The sequence below is a fragment of the Equus przewalskii genome, chromosome 20, assembly GCF_037783145.1.
Source record: "Equus przewalskii isolate Varuska chromosome 20, EquPr2, whole genome shotgun sequence".
In the NCBI taxonomy this organism is placed as follows: domain Eukaryota; kingdom Metazoa; phylum Chordata; class Mammalia; order Perissodactyla; family Equidae; genus Equus; species Equus przewalskii.
The window spans coordinates 7,504,859-7,527,947 of NC_091850.1; the positions used below are offsets into that span (position 1 = coordinate 7,504,859).

General features: G+C 34.5%; 1 protein-coding gene across 13 annotated transcripts in view; it reads right to left on the reverse strand.

Moving 5' to 3' along the window:
- Window positions 1-2,431: 2,431 nt before the first annotated feature.
- ERBIN (erbb2 interacting protein) overlaps window positions 2,432-23,089 on the reverse strand; it is a 135,490-nt gene continuing 114,832 nt past the window's right edge. For 2 of the 13 annotated variants that reach the window (XM_008540253.2, XM_008540254.2), the window contains 8 exons: window positions 21,545-21,728; window positions 18,231-19,779; window positions 14,139-14,282; window positions 11,274-11,393; window positions 8,669-8,878; window positions 7,468-7,560; window positions 6,906-6,980; window positions 2,432-5,596 (listed from right to left, as the gene is read on the reverse strand). In XM_008540253.2, the coding sequence (XP_008538475.1) occupies window positions 5,489-5,596; window positions 6,906-6,980; window positions 7,468-7,560; window positions 8,669-8,878; window positions 11,274-11,393; window positions 14,139-14,282; window positions 18,231-19,779; window positions 21,545-21,728 (2,483 nt within the window). In that variant the 3' untranslated portion in view covers window positions 2,432-5,488. The remainder of the gene's footprint in view (window positions 5,597-6,905; window positions 6,981-7,467; window positions 7,561-8,668; window positions 8,879-11,273; window positions 11,394-14,138; window positions 14,283-18,230; window positions 19,780-21,544; window positions 21,729-23,089) is intronic. The other 11 variants (XM_008540258.2, XM_070587428.1, XM_008540259.2 and 8 more) reach the window with 8 other exon arrangements.

Sequence of the window (23,089 nt, forward strand, 5' to 3'; positions counted from 1 at the left end):
GCTTGTTTGGTGACTTTCTTCATGGTATTGCTTTTCTTCAGATGTTCAGTAACTATTGTCCTCATCTTAGTAAAAGCTTGCCTGAGAATGTTGCTTGCTTACCGCAAACTATCTGCACTGATGGTGGGCAAAAGGAAGGACATGAAACTGGGTAGGCCACACCACCTCAAAATGGCTGTACTGGTTTTCCTTTCTAGTCTAAGCATCCATGCTGATTGCTCCTGCCTTCAGCCAGACATCCTGCACACCGCATGGCATTTTTTTTTTTTAAAGATTTTATTTTTCCTTTTTCTCCCAAAGCCCCCGGATACATAGTTGTGTATTTTTAGTTGTGGGTCCTTCTAGTTGTGGCATGTGGGGTGCCACCTCGGCATGGCTTGATGAGCAGTGCCATGTCCACGCCCAGGATTCGAACTGGTGAATCCCTGGGCCGCCGAAGCAGAGCGCGTGAACTTAACCGCTCGGCCACGGGGCCAGCCCCTGCATGGCATTTTTAAAAAGGTAGTTGTCCTAACCAATTTCTTATGATGCAGTCAGTACCCCAACCATTATCTAGAATTCTTTCTTGATCTTTTATCCTGTCTCTACTTTTGAGGCATCCCTGAAGCCAAATTCACCTTTCTTGGTAGAATTTTCTGGCCCTATCTGCCCTAGGTCTTCCAAGAATTCCTCTAAATTTATCTATCCAGTGCACTCATTTTGCAGAACTGTGGAGACTAAATAATACTTTTACCTATTATAGTATTAAATAATAATCTGTTCTGTCACTTCCTGGAATGTGGATCGGAGGTGGAGCTTAAAGCCTGTGGCAGCATGCAATCTTGAACAATTTACTTTGTGCCAGTTAAGCCTGCACATGGTTCCTCCTGTTCTTGAGAAAATGAACGCTCCTTGAAGGATTGATCCAAATGTGAAAGCTGTTTTAATATCCATTCTGGGATGACATTAGTTCTTAGAGAGTATTAGGTTTATCCTTCGTGAAAATGGGGAGCCCGACAGTCATCCATCCTAAAAATCCACTCCATGCATTAATTTTTCTTCAATTTAAATTTTTATTTCATTTCTTCAATATTTAGTCTATTTTAAATTAGTTGAGAAGAGCACACTAAAAACGGATCCTTCTAAAGCTGTGCCTTGGAGGAACAAAACTGATTTGATTAGATTTAAGGGAGGTTGACTCAGGACAAACATTTACAGACTTAATACTTTTCATGCAAAATAAAAATAGTTTTATTAAATAACCAGGGGAGGGCCATAATTTTAAAGTTGGATTTCTTCCTTTATCACTGATACATGAGCTTCTCATATTTCATCCTGAAATGAGATTGAGAGATGATTAGGAAGCTAGACCCTCCACGTGAAATCCCATGGGAGATCATAACTGTCCCTAGTCGCTACATTTGAAAAGGAAATTGTACAATAGGATCATTTTTTCAGCCTCTTTCCTAACAATCCTACAGAAATGTTCAGGAGTACCTTAACTGTTCTCTAAAGAAAATCTGAGGACATTCTACTGAGGGGTTTTCCCTGAATAAACTTTCTCACAGTTTAGAATGGGCTTCTCAGGTGCTTGGATTTTAAGACCGTATATTTTTTGAAACCATAAGTTTTAATCTTACAAATTGCTTCACAAAGAGTCCTAAAAAAACAGCATTCTCTTAAGAGTTTTCCAAAACGTGACTGACTATGCTTACTATCCCCTGGGCTTAAAAATTCTGCAGAGGTAAAGAAACCGCAGCTTTAGATATAAGATGGACAACGTTTTCTCAGCTGTTAGAAACAAAGGGAATACCTGAAGGTTTGAGCTGGCTGCCTAATTCATCTAGATTACATTTTTAAAACGTGGTATCTTGTCCCCTTGTACAGTCACGCATCACTTAACGATGGGGATACATTCTGAGAAGTGTGCCATTAGGCAACTGCATTGTTGTGCAAACGTCACAGAGTGTACTTACACAATAGATAGTATAGCCTACTACAAACCTAGGCTCTATGGTACTGATCTTATGGGACCACTGTCATATGTGCGGTCCATCATTGACCAAAACATGGTTATGCAGTGCATGACTGTACATCATCAATTATGTGTATTCATTAATGCTTTTGATGAAACATAAAATTATTTTGATTTCAATGTTTCTTTTATAAGAAATCTATTTACTATACATTAAACCAAAAGGATAAGTAAATAAGAACTTCAAAGGAAAGAATTTTAAAAATACCCTTTCAAATGGATTTGACTGATCACCAATCTTTAACCAGAAAACACTTGCCATCCCAAAGGCTTCCTTTAGAAATAAAAATAATTTAAGGTAAACTACACTTCCTCCATACCCAGAAACACAAGAGTTTAAATGGTCAGAGAAAACAGTTGTATACCTTTTTATCGCAATCTTTCTCACCCTGAATTTCATAAAATAAATCACACAACTTTAAACAGCATTAGTTTATTACCTATTGACTGTTACTTCAAACAATCTAGATATATACAAAAATCTGGAATGTTTTATAAATGCTGATTGACAAAAAATATTACATAGCTGCTAATGGGATTTTCTTTTAAGCACAGCAAATTAATACTTGAAAGTTTAGTTCTGTTTATGGCAATGTTTGTGTTTAAAGAATTTTTCAAGTATATACACATCTTCAAGTCCAAAGAAGTCAGAAAAATATTTACAAAATAAATATGTAGGGAATTTTAGAATTTCAGGATTCAGATGAACTGATGATTTCTTAATGAATCAGCATATAACTTTAGTTTGTGTAAACAATTCTGTACTACATAAACTACTCTGAACATATTTTTAATGGTTTAAAATTTTAGGATGGTCAATTTTAAACACTTAAAAATAAGACAGTTTTGGTCTTGATGGTTTGCTACATAATACTTATTAAAATAAAGTCAGTTATAGGTATGGGCCTTAACTACAAATTACTCAGTAATATAGAAACTAAAAACGTCTTCTCTATTTCCTCAAAAGATTTAAATTATTACTCTTTTATTCAAATCTTGAAACTTTATCATTGCCAAAACAAAAGATCTAATTAAGAGTTCTTTTTATTTAATTTTCCAGTATTTTGGAAGAAAACTTTGACTATTAAGTGAAGAACTTTTATGCTTTTAGGTTTTTATATCATATCATGTATCACATTACTCCTCTTGGTAAACTTTCTTACTCAACTTCGTGTTACAAGAACATTAAAAAAATTTTAATTAACTAGAGTAGAATAAAATACTAGTGCATATAACACCTGTTGCCCTAGTACTATTTCAATATAATATACAGACAATTAACTTAAGGTTAGACCACTGACAAATCAGTTGTTCTTTGTGGCTTATTTCCTTTTCCAAAATTACACTCTGGGTATCTGATTCAAGGTAAAGTAGTTGAAAACGTCATAATTATACCGATTTTATGTATTCCTTATTAAAAGCAGAATGTGACTCTAAAAAACTGAAACCAAGAAAAAATGTGAATATCTTTTGATACCAAAATTATTTTAAAATAAACTATGAATAAAGGGAACACCGAGCCTTGTCTTAAAGAAGCTGTTTGTCATTCTTTTTTTTTTAAGAGATTACAACACACATACAATAAATGAATTTTATCAAAATACAGCACATTTCTTCTACTATATCCATAAAAATCAATTCCTATGTAAATAGTACTGAAAATCAACTAAAATGAGATAAAATTTACAAAGAGTTGTTGTTAAAGGGTTTCAATCAAAATTATTAAAACTATACAGTACAATAACCAATTGATAACATCTCCAGAAGTGCAATATTTGAGTTCACATCTTTTTAAAAGTACTGCCTATTAACTCTGACTAGCAAGAAAGGAACAAGTCCAACTCTCTTTTGCAAAAACAATGTAGATTGCTGTTTCTGCTAGTCCTATAAAAGTCTTAATTAAAACAAGATTGAAGAACAAAGGATAACAGATTAAAAATTCCAAAATTATATTTCTTAGTAATTCAAAGTGAATTGCAATAACTGAATATTGCTCTAATGAAAGGCTCCAGACTAGCCTCGGCTAAGAACAGTTATTGGTCTTCTATGGCACTTTTTTCTGGTCCAAATAACCATGCATTGATTCTTACCCTTGCATGTTACTCAAATTTTATTTGATTACATAGAACAAAAAAACAAAATTAATAAACCTCTATCAACATTTGTTACACTAACAAGGAACAAAGGCAGGTGGTGGCAACACGCTATTACACTGATACACTGAGAAACCCTTCGAAGACTCTGAAGTGTCAAGTTCACATTTAACGTTACCTGTAGGAACAGCCCTTTATTTGAACACCTTTACAGACTGGCAGGCCCGAAGGACCCATCCCTTTGCTCTACAACTCTCCACAGCAATTCTCTATCACTGTGCCAGTTTCACAAACTTGCTTTGGTTTCCTAGCTCCATGCGTACTGTTTCCTTTTACTTTACCAAGGCAATGTGAGGCCAAACAAAATCAAGAGGCTTTCCTAAATTTTCTTACATTTTGTGTTACAGCAACACCGTCTTAAAACTGGCCACTTTAATTTGCTGCTTAAGATAAAAATTATAAATTAAGATTAAAATGGAGTACTAATTATAAAAACAGATTGCAAGTACTACCATTTGCAAAAAATCAAGGGATTTCCAGATCACAGAAAATGCAGGGACATGCATTTACTCCATAGAGTTAAAAACTTCCTGTGACTAAAAAATTAAAAAAATTGAATCACCAGTGGCAAATGTATAGTCAATGGCTACGATAAGAACAAATCCTGTGGAGCTCATAAAACACAATTATCGTCTTTTTATTTCTTTAAAAAGACATTACATTTTTTATTGCATTATTCTATTAATAAAAACATACTAACAGACAGCTGTTTCTTCATTCTTTGCTTCCAGATTTTTTATAGGAATTAACTGTTTTAATCTGGCCTTGGAAAGTGAACCCACCAGCACCACCTTCACCTACTCACTCTTCAACTCAATATGCACATAGCAAAAGCCAACACTTCAAATCTCTTGCCCACATTAAAAAAAAAAAAAAAAAAGTAGTTTCAGCAGAAAAACATTAATACCAGTTGAATAAAAATAAGGGCATAAAAGCTATGAGATAGACAGCTCTGCCATCTGTCTCTGGGCTACAATCAAGGCTAACTAGAGCCTTGCACAGAGTTCAGTCATGTTTATGAAATCCAAAAATAAACCTACAATCTATACAAAAACAACATATGTTTGTTTTTGTAGCCTTGATTGCTATGTTTAGAAACCTAACAAGAAGCTTTATATGCTATGAATTCAACCGTCTCCCCTATATACTGTACAGTGGTTCTTTCCCTCTAACCACAAGTTCCATTATTTCATTAATGTACAAATGTGAACATAATTTTTTGAGTTCATCTTATATATAAAAATAGTCAAAATATTAATTTCCCCTGCAAGTCTCTTCCAATAAATCTTGCTCTGTCTTCCCCCCGCTATGTCCTCAGTTCTTATGAGGAAACCTCTCGGACAATGATGAGTTCTACTGTGTTCTGGAAAGTTTTTAGCAAGGACACTGCTTGTCCATGTTCAATATTGATAAAACTGTAGCCATTAGCCTAGAACAAAGAAGAAAAAGGCTTTTAAGAAAAACGTTTCATAGTAATTTATTTGCATTTAAAGTTCAGCCAGGTAGCACACATACCTGGCAGAAAATAAGAATCATTTTGGCAATTAAAACAACTTCTGGACTCCCAGGCCCTACTCCACATCTATGAAAATGAAATCTCTGAAGGTGGGACCCAGGAACCCGTATCTTGCCCACATTTTCAGATGATTCCTATGTAGCAACCTGTCATCAGGAATCACTTGTCTGAGACAAAGTGTCAGACATGGTGCCGTGAATATGCAATAACATGCAACTGAGGTCACCAAAGTTACAACGGTAGCAGAGGGCAAGGCCTGATCTTCTCTTTGCCTTAGAGCCATCAGATCAGCAAAACTAGACTTCTCATAATTTAAGTTAAACATTTATTGAGGTCTTACTGTATACCAGACACACAATTTTAAGTATTTCACATGAATTAAATCCCTTAATTATTGTAACACACAGAGAAGATTCTTTTATCATCTCATCTTATAGAAGTTAACATTCCTGAACTTAAACAAAAGGCTAAGACATATCAAACAATGTATTCAACAATACCAGTATGATTTTCCAAGGTACAAGGTGGACATTTTTTTTTTTTGAGGAAGATTAGCCCTGAGCTAACTGCTGCCAATCCTCCTCTTTTTTGCTGAGGAAGACTGGCCCTGAGCTAACATCCGTGCCATCTTCTTCTACTTTATATGTGGCACGCCTGCCACAGCATGGCCTGCCAAGTGGTGCCATGTCTGCACCCAGGATCTGAACCGGCGAACCCAGGGCCGCTGAAGCGGAACGTGTGCACCCAACTGCTGCGCCACTGGGCCCGCCCCTAAGGTGGAAATATTTTAAACTATGAAAGCACTAGAGGGGGCTGGCCCCATGGCCAAGTGGTTAAAGTTCTGGACACTGTGCTTCAGCGGCCCGGAATCACAAGTTTGGATCCCGGGTGCGGACCTACTGCACTCATCAGTCATGCGGTAGAGGCATCCCACATACAATGTAGGGGAAGACTGGCAGAGATGTTAGCTCAGGGCTAAACTTCCTCCAGCAGAAAAAAGAGGAGGATTGGCAATGGAAGTTAGCTCAAGGTAAATCTTCCTCACCAAAAAAAAAAGCACCAGGAGTAGCCTATAAGAAATACTACTGTTTTCATTCACAAATATTTAAAGATAAATTTCATAAAATGTTTATTTTCAAATCCGGCATTTAATAATTCCTTGATGAGGAGGTAGATGCTATAAAATGAAAAATAAATAATAGAAAAGATGTATCTTAGTTACCTGAATAATTTTATCACCTGGTTGCAATAACTTTGATGCTGGTCCTTCAGGCTGTACCCTTGTTACAAATATACCCTTTAATAACAACAAAAAAGATAATTATTCAATGGAAAATAATATAAATAACGGAGTGCCACAGAGAAATCTTTCTTTCACAGTAGGCAAATATCTGAGTCGTGGCACAAGTCTTCTCCCTCTTTTCTCTGAGTAATATTCTGACAATCCTATGTGATTTTTGCCCCTGGTAATTCTGACTTTACTAGACTGATTTCTGTTAAAGTGATGAAGTTACTTCTATAGATATGCAGAAAAGTAATAAAATTAAAAATCACTTCACAATATGATAAAAATTAAAAATTTTGGTTAATTTTTATTCTGCAAACAATTAATTTGAACTGATTACATTTCAAAACAAAAAGCTGAACAATACAGAGGGAAGTCAAAAAGTGATGCCTGTCTAGATTTATATAAATATCTGTCAGATTTTTACTTATGTATAAGAGGTATTAAATTAGTGAATAAAACTTTATGGGAATTTCAAGGATATATGAACAAAACTCACATCGTCATCAGGTCTGAATGGGTTTCCTCTTCCCCCAACACCTCCTGATATGCTAAATCCAAGTTCTGGATCCTTTTCAACTCTCACTCGAATCTGAGTTAACATGAAAATAAAATAAACTATTATTACTATCTTAGAAAAAGCTACAATGCAATAACACCCATATTTAAATACTGGTAAATTAAAGCTAAGTAAACATAAATGTGTGAGGATTCATCTAAAATAAATATTTAGGCACATGAGGTGAAACTATGACAATATTATGTTAATGAGTTAGTGAGTTAAAGGCACAGCTGGGATTATAAGCATAGCTCCTAACTTAATCTACTGTTGTCTAATGAGGATAGGCAACCTAATTAATGTAGACCCTATTCTATTTTTTAGACGTCATGGATTTTAACGACATAGCGCATACACACAAAACATGTATTTTATCATCAGTTTCCATTTGTGAAATATTTAAATTACATAGCATCTCTCTCTATTGCATATTTCGTACAGTATCTGAAAGATTCTTGGGTGGTTGTTGGATATTAACTCCTTATTTCCTGAATCTGTTTATATGCTTCAAAGGAGTCAGGACTGATGATGAATTGATAATATTTTTTATAACCAAGCTATCAGGAAAGATGCAAAAACTAAACTTTTGTTCCTAAACACTCCCTTTGCCCAGAGAGCAATCCAAAATTAATAAAGCATCTGTTCTCCACCTAAGTTTCTCATAATATTATTTTACCAATAAACTATCAAAATGTATCAATATATGACTAGTGACTTTCTAAGTACTTTGTAAGATGTAATTCCCAAAGTAGTTTGGAGACTTGTCAAGTTTCAAAAGCTGAATGTCAAATGACAATAGCAAACCGTAACATGCCATTCAAGTTTAACGGTCTACTATTTATGTTCTTGAAGAGGGTCTGATTATTGGAGTATCATCAACCAGTTTTGGAAAAACAACCACTTTAGGGAAAAAAACCATAAGCAAAAGACCACATCCTATGTAATCAGAACGGGGGATCACAGAGTCAAGTTAAACCACAAAGTTGAACACCTTATAAATTTAATATGAAACCAAACTTTTGAACAAAATGGTAAAAACTACATTAAAATTCTATATGGATTTTATTGCTAATAATTAAATAACCTATAAAATACATGAAAAGCTTAGTCTCACATTTCAAATATTCTTGATTATTCTTACCTCTTGCCTTGACAGTTCATGGCCTTGTCTAGGAGAACAATGGGGCTGTGTATATGGAGGCTGGTGGGCCACTTTCAGCATCAAGTAATCAATTAGTTGTTCTCTAGAGGGATGCCTTGCCACAGATGCCTGAGGAAGGGGGTGATGTATTTGACTATAATTTGCCTGAGGCCTGAGAGGCTGGCCCATCTGTCCATTACCCAAAGGCATCTAAGAAAAACACGAAGTGTCTTAAAATGACTAATAATAATGTCTTATTACAAAATTTGGATTTTCTTCTTGGAGCATTACAAAAGCACTAGAGTTTAACAGTCTAAATCACACAATATCACGCCACTTACACTATTTTTTCTAATTTTACACTTTTAAAAGAAAAAGAAGCTAGTAATGTCTTAATTCGAAACTTGCCTGAGTGCTTACAGATAGATTCATTCTTTGAAAGTTTCAAATGAAAGTAAGTCATATCTACATTTAAAATTATTTGTTTTTCTGTTCGATATAAATGTACCTATCTTTGTTACAGTAACCAAATGTTAAAAAGGTAACAGTATGCCAAAATTTTAAAACTTAACCCCATTAAAAGGGTATCTCCTTCCATACTATACTTAATCTCTCACACACACACACAAAAGATGCATTTGCTGATGTTTTTCTTAAAAACAAAAGTAACTAATTTTGTGGTAGAATTTTTTCCTAGTCTGAGTGTATTTTTCTACCTATATTCCTTCCTTTCCAGAATTAACAAGCCAAGTCAGCTATGTAATAGAAAATTGACTTGTTCCTCATGTGTGTCTGTCAGTTAGCCACTTTTAAACTCTCTAAATACTAATACAATTGAACATTAACCACAAAAAGTAAACCTTGACATTCCAAGGTTTGCTTACAGAGCTAAATCAAACACTTGAGATTTTGCTGTTGTTAAAGAATTAGCTTTCTTTCAATGCTTCTCATTTTTTAGAGACTGAATCTGAATTTTAGACTTAAAATCACTTTTGTGGAAATGTGGCTGATAGCTTATTCTGTTAGTGTGAGGAATCTATCTGAAAAATAAGAGGTTACATTTGTATTATAAATATTTGCATATAGAGATTTTTTAATAGAAGAAGAAATATGTTTAAGTTATTCAATCATTTAAAACTTCACTGTTGATTATTAATAAAAAGGTGACTTCATTCACAAGGAAATTACAGAAAAACTGTGAGAGAAATATTTGAGCCCCATTTCCCTAAAATTATCCAAAAGTAGAAAAGTTTGGCACAAGACTATGGCAATAGTTTCAGAACTACATGCTCCTCTTATGTGAGCCTTGCTGAAGGATACAAAGAGGTTGGCTTTGGTGAAGATTTTTACTTTAAAAAAATTCTCTTCTTCACTGTGTTATACTTGGGAACTTGGTTAATTCTGAAGTCTGGAAACATACATGATTTTCTGGTATTACTCTATGACAAATCTTACACTGGTGGGAGGGAAGGAGAAAGAGGTGCTATATTATTTCTATATCTTTTTTTAAAAATAGTTGTTCTTTACTACTTGATCACTGTAGATTTCAAGCAATTAGTCTGCTGAGGAGTATTTAAACAGTTGTGCTGTTATTTTATTATTTATGCACAACCCCGTAGACAGCACTTGCTTTTCTCCATGTTTATATCATTTATTCCTATTCTCCTGGAGAGAACTCTCTAGACAATTACTTCGGACTCATTATTACGACTTCCTGATGTCTAGATACTTGGTTGTGCCTGACATTTTACATCAATGTTAAACACGCCCATGGAATATATTAAGCTATGATTAGCAGATGGCTCAGGAGAATAAAAAGCTGAAAATGAACTCAATAACCCAAACCACGAAATGGATATTAAAAAGAGACTAGGTAACAGAGCTCAATTCAAAGAAAAACAGAAAAAAAAAAAGGTAAAATAAATGGACACGTATGAGCTTATATGGATGGGTTCCTACTATCAAGAACAATGTAAAAGTTTATATAATATATAATAACTAAGCTTCCTAATTATATCTGGTTATACTAGGGATGTAAGGGATTTAGTTAAGAGAAAGAAAACCTGAGGAGAATACTAAAGAAAAGAACTATCTGGCATTGGTGACAGAAAAGTAAACTCTCTAAAATGAGTGATGCTTTAGTGACAAAAATAGTAAGAGTACAACATTCTACCATATACAAAAGTCTTTCAAGGTGATTTATAATTACATTTAAAGTATTTTAAAATGCCTTTAGTAACAGTAAAACTTCCTCAAATGAAGAATCTTTAACTCCCCAAATAGGTATACTATTAGGAATGCCAAAAAGCCTTTGATTCAAATGATAAAATAAGTAGGTGATACTATAAAAATCGCCCCCCTCCCCGCCCCAAAAAGCAAAATGATTCTCTAGTGGGGAAAAAACCATGGAATAATTTGAGAAATAGCAGAGCGAAATTCTATTTACTATTTCTCAATTATTAAAAAATAAATCCTTACTAATCAAGGGGGAAAAGTCCTCACGAAAGTATTTTCAGTGTTAAAGCACATATGATACTTCTAGTTCAAAAGCTGTAAAGCATAGGAAGCTCACAGACACTACTTCATTTATTTCCTGAGCACCTACTTTCATCAAGCTGTCTGGAGGAGCATCTTTGTGACTAAGTGTAGCTGATGAGTAGTTCTGCTGTCCTGAAAAGAATACATCATCTTGACAGGGATCTCCTGGACAGGATGTCTGGGGATGCTTCACATGAGGGGGAAATAAAAAGTAAACAAACAATGATCTTTAAGATGTAAAATCAAACTAATGATGATATCTGAGAGGAGATTAGGAAAAAATACTGCTAGATAATGGAAAGATGAAGAACCAAATTAAACATTATCATCACTATTAGTACCTTTATGACAGATGTTAACTAAACTTGTTGTGGTAATCATTTTGCAATATATATATCTCTCAAAGCATCATGATGTACACCTTGGATTAATACAGTCATGCAGCACTTAACAATGGCGATATGTTCTGAGAAATGCATCATTAGGCGATCTTGTCGTTATGTGACCATCATAGAGTGTACTTACACAGACCAAGATGGTTTAGCCTTTTACACACCTGGGATATATGGTACGAATCTTACAGGACCATTGTTGTATATGTGGTCTGTTGCTGACTGAAAAATTATGTGGCACGTGACTGTACAATGCTATACGTCAACTGTTTCTTAATAAAACTCGAAAAAAAAATATTAGTACCCTTAACAGTCTTCCAAAGTTACGTGGCAAAATGTTTGTTCTTGTAAGTGTGAAAAGTATATACGAATATATATACTGTTAAGCTATTTCTTTATAGTGCTTTTAGTTTTATTTACAGCAATATCTACCTTTTAACATGTGAGCAATAAATTTAATTATTAATCCAAGTTAAGAGTCCCAAATTTTAAGAGCAACTAAAATATACTCCTGTTGAACACTACAGAAAGTTTCTTGGTAAAAAAATTAACTGCTGTTCTTTTACCAGCAAACTATAGGCCAGGATTTTCTTTTTAATGACAAGCAGTACCAAGAAACATAGTCTTATAAAACTTGCTTTAGCGTAATTCTGGCATACTAATATTAGCTCAATATTTTCAAAAGCACTGGTTTGGTGAAATGCTTTTAAAATTAACTAACTAGAGTTTATATTTTTATGCATCAAATAATATCCTTATATTATTGTTTATCCCACTGATAACTTTAGAGAAAAAACAGATTCAGTATCTCATTATCTCTGAATATTTCTTATAAATATGCTAGCAAGCAAGATGCCTACATTTTTCATTTTAATTTAGTTCTCGAAACACCTAGCTATATTTTAGAAAAGTAAAGAGATTGTGATAAATAGCATTATTGTTACTTATGCAAACTACTTCATCATGTTGAAAAATAATCTGAAATCTCCTTCATTACAACATGCCACAGGATACATATAAACCTGAGGGTTTATAATTTAATTTTAGAAACTATATCTGCCACAGATCTATCATGTGTAGTTAGTTGCTAGTTCAAACTATGGCTTAGCATTTTTAGATGTAGTTTCTTCTAATTTTGTGTATTTATGCAATGAATACTTTATTTTCCTTCTCTGTTTTTTGAGATTTGCTTTCAGAAAGCATAATAATCAACTTAGCTCACAGCTTGGAGTTTAAACTCAAGCCTGAATGGACAGCCATGTTTATCTAGTCTTTAAAAGAATAAGTATATTATGAATGAAAAAGTAAAATCCAACAGACTCAAAGGGTCTAAATTTAAGAATAACAAGCAAAAACTACTACTGTACAAGAATTTGGAAAGAACAATTTTTCCAGCTGATTATAAGGATTACCCAAGTTAATAAAAGCCCCTGGTCTTTACTCTGTGGCTTCAGTTGGAATGAGCACCAGAAATGCAGGCCTTAATAGTCATTACCCTTCCCCCTCACTGTTTCAAACTGAGAAGTTCCAGAACAACTGCTGCCACTATAACATAACACAGAAACCAAGTGGTAGCAGGTGACAGAGGGCAGAGTAAGATGGACAAGGTTCAGCCAGAGCAAAGTGAATCCAGGAGACTGCTCTTACCCTAGCACATGACAGAGCAAAGCCAGGAGGGAATTAAAAAGCTGGGGGGATGGGAAGAAGTCCAGGAAAAAAGCAAAGGACCCAGAAGTAGGCAGAGTCAATATGGAGAGAAAACTATGAGGAGGAGTGAAAATAAAGTTATAAGGGGAGAAAGGTCTTTTCAGAATGGAAGGAGAGGGGCAAAAGGAAATATTTATTTAGAGGCCATGCTACCACCCCAAGTTGTTATAGAGAGAAAAATCCTAAAACAGTCACACCAGAGTTGTTCTATTCTTTCTCCTCTGCCATTGTTATCCCCTATGCTTAAACTTTTATTACAAGAATAAACCTTTCTTTTTCACCACTAATGACTATGCTGAAATGTGGGTAATAAAGCATTTGGGTTTTGCCTTTTCCTTGGTACTTATTATAATTTCTCTAGCCTCACATTTAATCATGTTCACTGAATTATGATTAAAATTAGTTCCAGGTAGTGCTTTTTATCTGCCAACTCTCAATCACTAAAGTGAAAATCATTCTTCCCCACAACCCCTCTGTGGATTACATATGGCATAGCCTTAAAACCTTGAGTTAGGGACAGCAAGCTAATTTTATTAATAGAAAGCACTGCAAAGAATAATAATTTTTAAAAACCTCTCAGAGAGTAATTCCTATCGCTTATCCCTTTTTAAATAAACAAGAACTGACTACTCTTTAGTTGTTATCACAGAAACTTAAGAGAGAAAGATTAAATCAGCTTTGCAGGAAGTTTTAGAACTAAGCCATCGAAGAACTTGGAGTTAATCAAGATATCTAACCCACAGTAAAGATTTATTTTCTAGAGACATTTAAAATGTGGGGTTTTCTTTTCTTTTTCTATATACTAAAAGTACTGGTCTACTACAGGTACTCACTCGAAAAATGTGCCCACCAGAACCTCTTCCGTCTGCAATACTCAAGGCAAGACTGCCCTGGCTGCCATGCAGATCCCTAGAGCTGCCATAGTGAAAGCTGCTTACAGCAGTAAAATTGGAATTAAAGGACCTTGACAGCATGCTCTGAATAAAGAGGGGACAGATTTAACAGAGATTAGTGCAGCATGCAAAATTCACAAGACACGTTATATACATAGACATGTTTACAAGTAACCCCAATGCCACACAGAAATATCATACAACACTGAATTTTCAGTGCCACTGGAAGACACTGGCACTATTTACCATATTTTACATGACAACACACACAAACATTCAAATTACATGTAAATCCAACCATTCACATGTTTAAACACCAAAGAAGAGAAGAAAGTACACACATATAGCTGCTTTTATAATGCTATTATTTCCTTTACCCCTAATATATCTTATTAGAAGTTTGTCAGAACAACTTCTGTTCGGTACATATATAGTTATACATGGAACACAAACTAATTTCTCTCTAAAGATATATTTTACCAACAACCAGTTACTTCTAGGTCAAAATGGACTCCTAGAGAGTCTGCTTCATTTTACAGAAATTGTCTTGCTATTAGAAAGTTTAAACATACATAAAACACAAAACATATCTGCAGAAAATATTTGGCTTTTGGCCATTGCCAATTTTAACAAAAAATTATCTTCCGCATTCAGAAAAATGTCTTACATTAGAGAAAAGTTTGACACATATGCAGAGTTTTAGGATGTAAGATTTAAAAGGCTCTCATTGCTTTATAATTGTTAGAAAATAAATAGAAAATATAAGTGTAAAAATTTTTCCCATTCAAATAAATATTAAAGATTATTATATTTTAGGAGTTAATAGTGGCTTCTACTGCTTAAACTTGAAGAACCACTGACGGAATCTTTCCACAGATTGAGTTTACACAAACGCCTAATCACTAATCCCAGAGCTGCCTGGAAAATGCACCTCAATAAATGCACTGCCTGATTCTCCTTGTTTCTGCCTGTTCATGCCCAGAGTGGTTAAATGCTGTTCTTTCATGTGGATCCTTTTAGCCATGTCCCTGAATACTGAGAGTCTGATAAACTGGGAGAAACCACATTTTGAGCATGGCTTGCTATTAACAAATACAGAAATGCCATAACAAGCATTTCTATATTACTCTTAGGGAATATATACCTTCTCCAGATTAGGAAGTTGATTTGTAATACCAAGAAACAGTAATATGACATTCCACAACGAAAAGAGTCTATAAAATTACAATGTATACTCTTAGTTATTTTGTGGATTCTCAAGTAATGATTAAACAAAAAGCTAAACTTAATAGGACAGGTCTGTCTTTTCCCAAACCATTTCACTAACAATAAGGATTTGGCACAGGCAATACAGACATAAACATTTGATTGGAATGTAAAAATAAAGAGATTATACACACACACATCACATATATCTATGTGTGTGTATATATATATAAACACATAAACAACACCTCACTCATGTTATACAGTTTTAACATATTGTCAACTTGAGCGGCCTGACTGACCTGACCCTTTTCAATGATATGTAGATTTTGGAAGAAAGCTTTTTCTGTCATCTTTGAACATATATGGGGTTTTTGCAAATACATCAGTGACTCAGAAGGCTGAAGCTCAGAACAGGTCTGGTTTTGAATTCAGGCTTGTGCATAGAAATCCACATAAAACCGCTGCTGTCACAATACATCAACACATTGTGCAGAGCTCAATTAGGTGCCGGGCATATGTCCTGCGCACTGTTGTTCATTACATGCCAATAGTTACAGAATAGCAAGTGAACATGGAAATTATCATATTGCGTTAATCATATTCTGGTCCAGCGTGTCTCATCTGAGTTTTTAATATAACAAGGAATATTAGCAAAAATTCAACTTTGAAATAAGAATTTTTATGCCTTTTCAGTGTTCTTGATCAGTTTAAACAGGTCTTGAGATTTTTGAGGTGAGATCTTTTTTATATATTTGGGTTCCAGGTACAGTTTGTTGGACTGGCAGGAGGGATTACTGCTGTAAGGTTTAAAAACCTTACAAGTAAGTGTCAGTAACTTATCTATTTCTGTATTATTACTAAAGTCCCAGCTGGACAAAGAAGCAACCTTTGACTTTGGGACGTAGCTCTAGAGGTGGGGCAGACGTTGTGAAATCCTCTGGGGAAATTTTTCACATGTCCACCATGCCACCAGAACTACGTTTGGGGGAGAGAGGTGGACTTGCAAAGGAGGGAATAGAGATCTTCCATCACCTTCCACCCATTTCCAACCAATGCTTTCAAGTTTGGAGTCTAAATCATGTTGCCCTGTGTCCTCACAAGACTTTTCTTAATTTCACTGAACTAATTCTCACCTCTAAATTACCAGTGGGCCCAACTGGGAAACTACTCTCACGTACTCTGCAAGCAACAGATTTCTAAATATAAAAAGCAGAGAGGCACAGTGAAAAATGAGGTGGCTGTTACTTACTAAAGTCCAGGCACATCTCTGTCAGACAGGAAGGTAATGGGAGAATAGCAATCTGAGACGTCAACTAATATAATGATAAGCAAACTCATCTCTTCCTCCAAATTTGCTATTCCTCCTCTATGTCTAGTAACAGTTAATGGCATTCTCAACAACCAGTTATTCAAGGCACCAATCTCTGTAAGAGTTTACATCTGATTGGAATATTCCTGTAATCAGTCATTGAGGAAAAGGGATTAAGCTCGAGATAACTGCCTCTTGAATTCGTTCCTTTGTCTCCATCCCACTGATACTTTTTCTCACTTCATTTATTTTCTGGCCCACTAGACAGTCTCATAATTCAATCAACTAACTAGAGCCTCTTCTTCCCCAAATCCAGTTCCACACTATAACCAGAAGTTTAATTATAAAACAGCTACGTTACTACTCTAAGAAATTTCCAAATTTCTTAGAAAAAGCACACAAGTTCAAAGAACCTCAATAGTACGTACAAAGTTACAGCTGAAACAAAATGGACAGATGAGAACGAAGTTGCCTAACGCCTACAGATGCTCAGCTATTTAAAGTTGAGGGGACAGCACTCAAAGAGCTAACAATTACAGGCAGAGGGTCAATGCGAATTGGTAGAAGGTACTCATCATATTTTAGGCATTTATTTCTGAAAAATTTGACTTAAGGAATTTTTTAAAATAATGACTAACTGAAGTTATATACGTTTGGCTGTTTTTAAAAACATATATTTAACAAACAGAGGTAAGGTAATTCTTGGGTAAAATCCACTGCGAGATATGAAGCCAAATCTTAAAGAAAGAATATATCTTATACACTTGGGCGACAGAACTGTGGCACTAACACATCAGTTTTGCACAATTTTAAAACAACTTTTAACTCCTTTCAAAAACTGGACATTTACAAATAAAGTTAGAAACTGAACATGAGCATAAGTTATTTTACCAAATGATTTCCAGACTATATTAGAGCCATAGACACCTGAGTTCAAACAGGTCAGAAATGCAGTTCAGAAAAGTCAAGAGTAAATGCCATGCCAGAAGCCATCTGTGTCAGTGACAGTGTTAGTTATATAACATGGACTTGGGGGAAAACCTTAGATAAAATGTTCACATTTACAATACATTTCTTGTTATTCTGTTAACTATAAACTGCTATTTCCATACACATATTTATATAATTAAAAATTATTAATAGATGAGAATGGGAGGTCAGAAAATGCTAAATGGAGGTACACATGTATATACATGTATAATTTATAGCATGTGTGGCACAAGCTACAAGAGATACAAACATAGATACATAAAATGAATGTAATCCCATAGGAAAACATTGGGGAGGAAGAGGAGAGAAAGAAGCTTATGCTACCTTTTCAACTGTTTTGAGTCTGGCTAAATCTAAACTTGGAACTCTAATCTCAGCACCAAGTAAAAACGACAATATAAGTATATATTCAATAATTCAGAGTATCTTGTTTCCCGTTGTTTAAAAAACAAAGAATGCCAAATATGTTTAAGAAAAATGAGTAAATTCATGAAGAGAAGAATGAAAAATTCATGTTTAATTACCTTTTCTAACTTTTTGGCTTCAATGTGTCGTAGTACTTGTTCTCGCCAATCATGAGGAACTTTACTTTTTCCTGGAGGATCTAATAAAGAATGCTCAGAACCAACCCTCGCATTTGGTCTTTTTGAAGGACTAGTTCGTGAATAATTGAAATCACTGACTGACATAGTTCTCTCTGGTATTTCACTAACAGAGGGTCGAGCACTCTGAGGCCTTGATGCGTTTGGACCATCAATGCTGTATGTTCGTGCAGAAAGAGGTCTCTGTGATCCCGACATCATTGGAGGAGTTCTTCCCACTGAATGTAACTCTCTGTAGGATAAATAATCTCCTTCAGGAATTTGGGTCCGCCTCGTGGGACCTGGCTCACCAAGATTTACAGAGGCTGTAGAGGACACACTACTTTGTCGCTGAATTGTAGTTCGAGTTGCTCCGGGAATGAGTCGGTCATTTGGTGAGATGGCCCACATTTCCCCATGTCTTCCTGGCCCAAGTCTCTGATGTAAATGGTATCCAGTATTAGCTCGAACGTTGTTATGGTTAGAAAAATTCATATTGGCAGAATGCTTAGTATAACTGTGATTTTCTGTGCTCTCTGATCTAGGAAGGCGCTGAGGAGGAAAACTGACATGATCCATTTGGGGATTTTGTTTGGAGTGCCACAAAGTGTCCTTGACTGCAGCACTGCTACTGTACTGGATATTATATTGTGGAGGACCATATATTTGAGGTGCAGACTGTGGGCCACTTGTTGTGTGGCCTCTTATTACATTTGGCTCTTCAGGATTATGATTTGAATCAAACTTGAAAATCGCCTTTGTACCTGATATTAAATCAGAAGATGATGAAGAACCTGTAAATACCTGTAATGGTTGATCATACAAAAGTGTAGCCGACTTGCTCCTGACTATATTTTTTCCATCAATAGTAGACGTTACTTTAACTGTTGCACTTGGTTGCTGAGGTCCATTATCACTAAGAATGTCATAGATTTTGAGTCCTCCAGTCTCCATATTAGTTATACTATGAGATTTCACAACAGATCCAACTGGCCCACTTCTCTGAGGGGAGAGATCTTCGGTGCTTTTGGAAATACCTATGTCAATAGAAGAATCAGTGTCATGTGGTTCAGGCCTCCTAGGGGTCTGTGGAGGTTCCTCAGAATGTCCATTTACCTTATTTATGCATTCCAGATTAGGAAACTTGTTTCCATGTTCCAAGTGCTCAGCTTCTCCTTTAGCGTTAATACTTAAAAAGCCCGTTCCAAACACTATATCCTGTGTCTTTGATCTTTCCACTATCTCTGGTTGAAATGTATCATTAGTCACAAGTTTATTAAGATTCATATTGATATGGTCTAATTTGTGACATTCATCAGATGTGGCTGCTGGGTCAACACCTTTCTCAATAAGAACTAATCGCTCTTCAATATTCAAATCATATTCAGGTAAGTTAAAATCTTTTTTATCACGAACCTTGAATTTTTCCTCCGTTGAATGGTTTAAAATATCTCCATTTTGTAAAAGGTTGTTAAAATTTTCATCTTCTTGCCTAAAACAAAGATAATTTTATCACAAACATCACAAAACCCAGTTTTCTTAGTACTGGGGAACATTAATAACTAATGTGTAGGTACACAAAGTCAAAAGAGTTAATGGGAGTCAGAGATGAAAGGAATTTATTATCAAGCAGGTAATTTAAAAATATTATTGTAATAGTGAAATAATATAGATTTATAGTAAATGGAGACAAGTAAAACATATTAATTCATAATCAAGATTAATTTTCATTATCATAAATCACTTTGTCACAATATACTTTAATAGAGCTAAACAGTGAAGAAAAATGGACTTATTATGTATCCTCTTGTACTGCTGCATCTTTTCACAAATGTGCTAAAACATGAAATGCTTGAAAGATAGATATTTGGAGCAAAAGCCAGTAACCTGAATAGTTAAGAGCACGGAACATTTTTCCAAATAATTCTGAAACCTTACATTATTAACCATAGTTAATCACATTAACTAAAGAGTTATTATTAGATTCAAATATATACATAAGGAAATTGTACAAAGAACTAAACAATCACTCAAAGATCTATAAAATATGAAGAAAGATCAAAAAAACTAATCACTCTTCTAAGTGACTACATTGTATTTGGCAAATATTTACAGATATGCCATTTCAAAATTATAGAAAATATTTTATTTCTACTTGGTGATATGAAAATGTTCGTATCCTCTTGTATAAATATTTAAGTTATGTTTCAACAAATATTCCTTAATACTGATCTTCCTATTAGGTAAACAGATAATATTCATTATTAGAAATGCAACACAAAAAAGTGTGGCTATATCCATTTTTGAGCCTTTATTTCCTTATATAAAAAACATGATTTAGAAAATACTAAACTACTTCCCAACAATATCAGTAAAATTTCATTATTCAACAAATTAATCATTATCTTAACATCTCAGAGGTTATAAAAATTCATATTTTACCATACTGGGTCTTAGCCTCAAATTCAGAGAACAGATATAAATGATTAATCATAATTACAACTACATAATAGCTAAACTCATTTTGAGGCATAAAATTCATCTTCCTCTTACAACAATACATATCAATACATGCAAAAATTTGACTTAAATATGCCTGGAATTTAAGAACAACTTAACTCTAAAAAATAGTTAACAACATCCATACAGTAAGTTTTGGGTTCAGTAGCAACCCATACCTTTCTATCAAGCACTCTAGCTGATAGATTACCAGGAAGGTAAGATGGCATAGTCTTCCTGTGAGAACGAAACTTCTTGAGGGCCCAAATAATAAATGTGTTTTAAACTTCAGCAAAATTCCAGGCTGTACGAATTAAGTCTTGTTTCAGAGAGTTTGACCTACTAATTTAAGTCTAAGCCAAAGATACAGACTAATTAAAAGTATTTGAATGAACCTTTTAATGGCATCCCCTAAAAATGATTTTGCATTTCTATCTCTAAAAATACCCCCTTCAACTTGAATTGCTCCAAATAGGCAGTTTATGTTGTAAAACCTAGAAATACTGTAAAACCGGTACAATCTTTTAATGAAAAGAATTAGAATACATTTTAAATAGTTTCTTCTCTATTTAAGAAACTAATTTAAAATGACAATGTATAAAAACTAATTAGTAATAAAATGGAGAAGAAACCACATACTGCCTGAACCACTTCTCTAATATTAATTTGTGAAATCCTTTATGTTTTAGTCATATATCTTTGCCTTGCTATCTCTACTTATTGTACACATAAATTATTTTGTTAAGATGTTCACAAACCTGATTTTGGAATTAATACCAATATGAGTTTGTTTCACTGGAGAGCAGAGTGAGGTATCTTGACTACTATCAGTATTAAGAGAAACTGAATCAGACATCCGAGATGGAGAAGAACAGTTGCTGTTATTCTGATTGCTATTATGTGTAACTTCATCTGATAAAGAATCTGTATCCTTTGTATCATCTGAAACAAAAAAACTTAAGCCGTTGATCAAGTCACCAACAATTTGTGTGAAATACTTTCCAGTGAGGACAAATGACATTTATATTGTCCTGTTCAATATATAAGGTAAAGAATTATATGGATAAGATAACCAGGGGCACTTCTGAAAATTCAGTCCCAATACAGAGAAAATTAATTTACAAATAGTGACACCTTTTGTTTTTTAAAAATATAATCAATGTAGGGCTACTCAGAATTTGATTTAGTTTTAAATACTGACAAAATGATATTACACAATGTTTTCCAGGCCATCAATTAGTTTTAGTGAATATGCTTTTCCACTCATTTATAATTTTAAAAAGTCATAATAATAAAAAATACATAATGCAGTTCACAGCTTTGGTACACTTATCTGGAGGAAGTATTTCATACACATATGGAATTGTTTTCATCTACTCTGACAATAACAATGAGCAGCATAGTCAATCAAAAAACAAACATCAAACAAATCAAGGAATTTTCACAAGTCCTCCACATTTTAAAATCATTTCAAAGAATTATATAAGAATAGTGAACTCTCCAGATGTGAGATGGTTTTGTATGTAACAATTATATAAACAGAAATAGACAATATTCATATTCTATTACGGCAGGTAGTATAAAAATTAGTATTTTTTAAAAATAGTAATAAAGGGGCTGGCCCCGTGGCCAAGTGGTTAAGTTCGCGTGCTCCGCTGCAGGCGGCCCAGTGTTTCGTTGGTTCGAATCCTGGGCGCGGACATGGCACTGCTCAGTAAACCACGATGAGGCAGCATCCCACATGCCACAACTAGAAGGACCCACAATGAAGAATATACAACTATGTACCAGGGGGCTTTGGAGTGAATAAAGGAAAGAATAAAAAATCTTAAAAAAAAAAAATACACAACTCCTTTAAAAAAAAAAAAGTAATAAAAACATAACATAGTATCTTTACAACCCTAAAGGTTTTTTTAACTAAATCAATCCTAGCCAAATCATAGAAATAGTATATACAGACATAGTCATAGGAGATTATATGAATTAAGGATATATTTGTTGTTCCAAATATCTCAGTTCAAGTAGTCTGGATTGTGTTTACAGTTGAAAACAGTAGCACATGGGCTCTTCAACTTTAAGGTATTTGAGTCTTCAATTCTAAATTTTTTTTTTTTAAATTTTTCCTTCTTCACCCCAAATCCCTCCAGTACTTTGTTGTATATTTTAGTTGTGGGTCCTTCTAGTTGTGGCCTCAGCATGGCTTGATGAGCAGCGCTAAGTCTGCGCCTAGGATGTGAACTGGCGAAACCCTGGGCTGCCGAAGCAGAGCGTGTGAACTTAACCACTTGGCTCCAGGGCCAGCC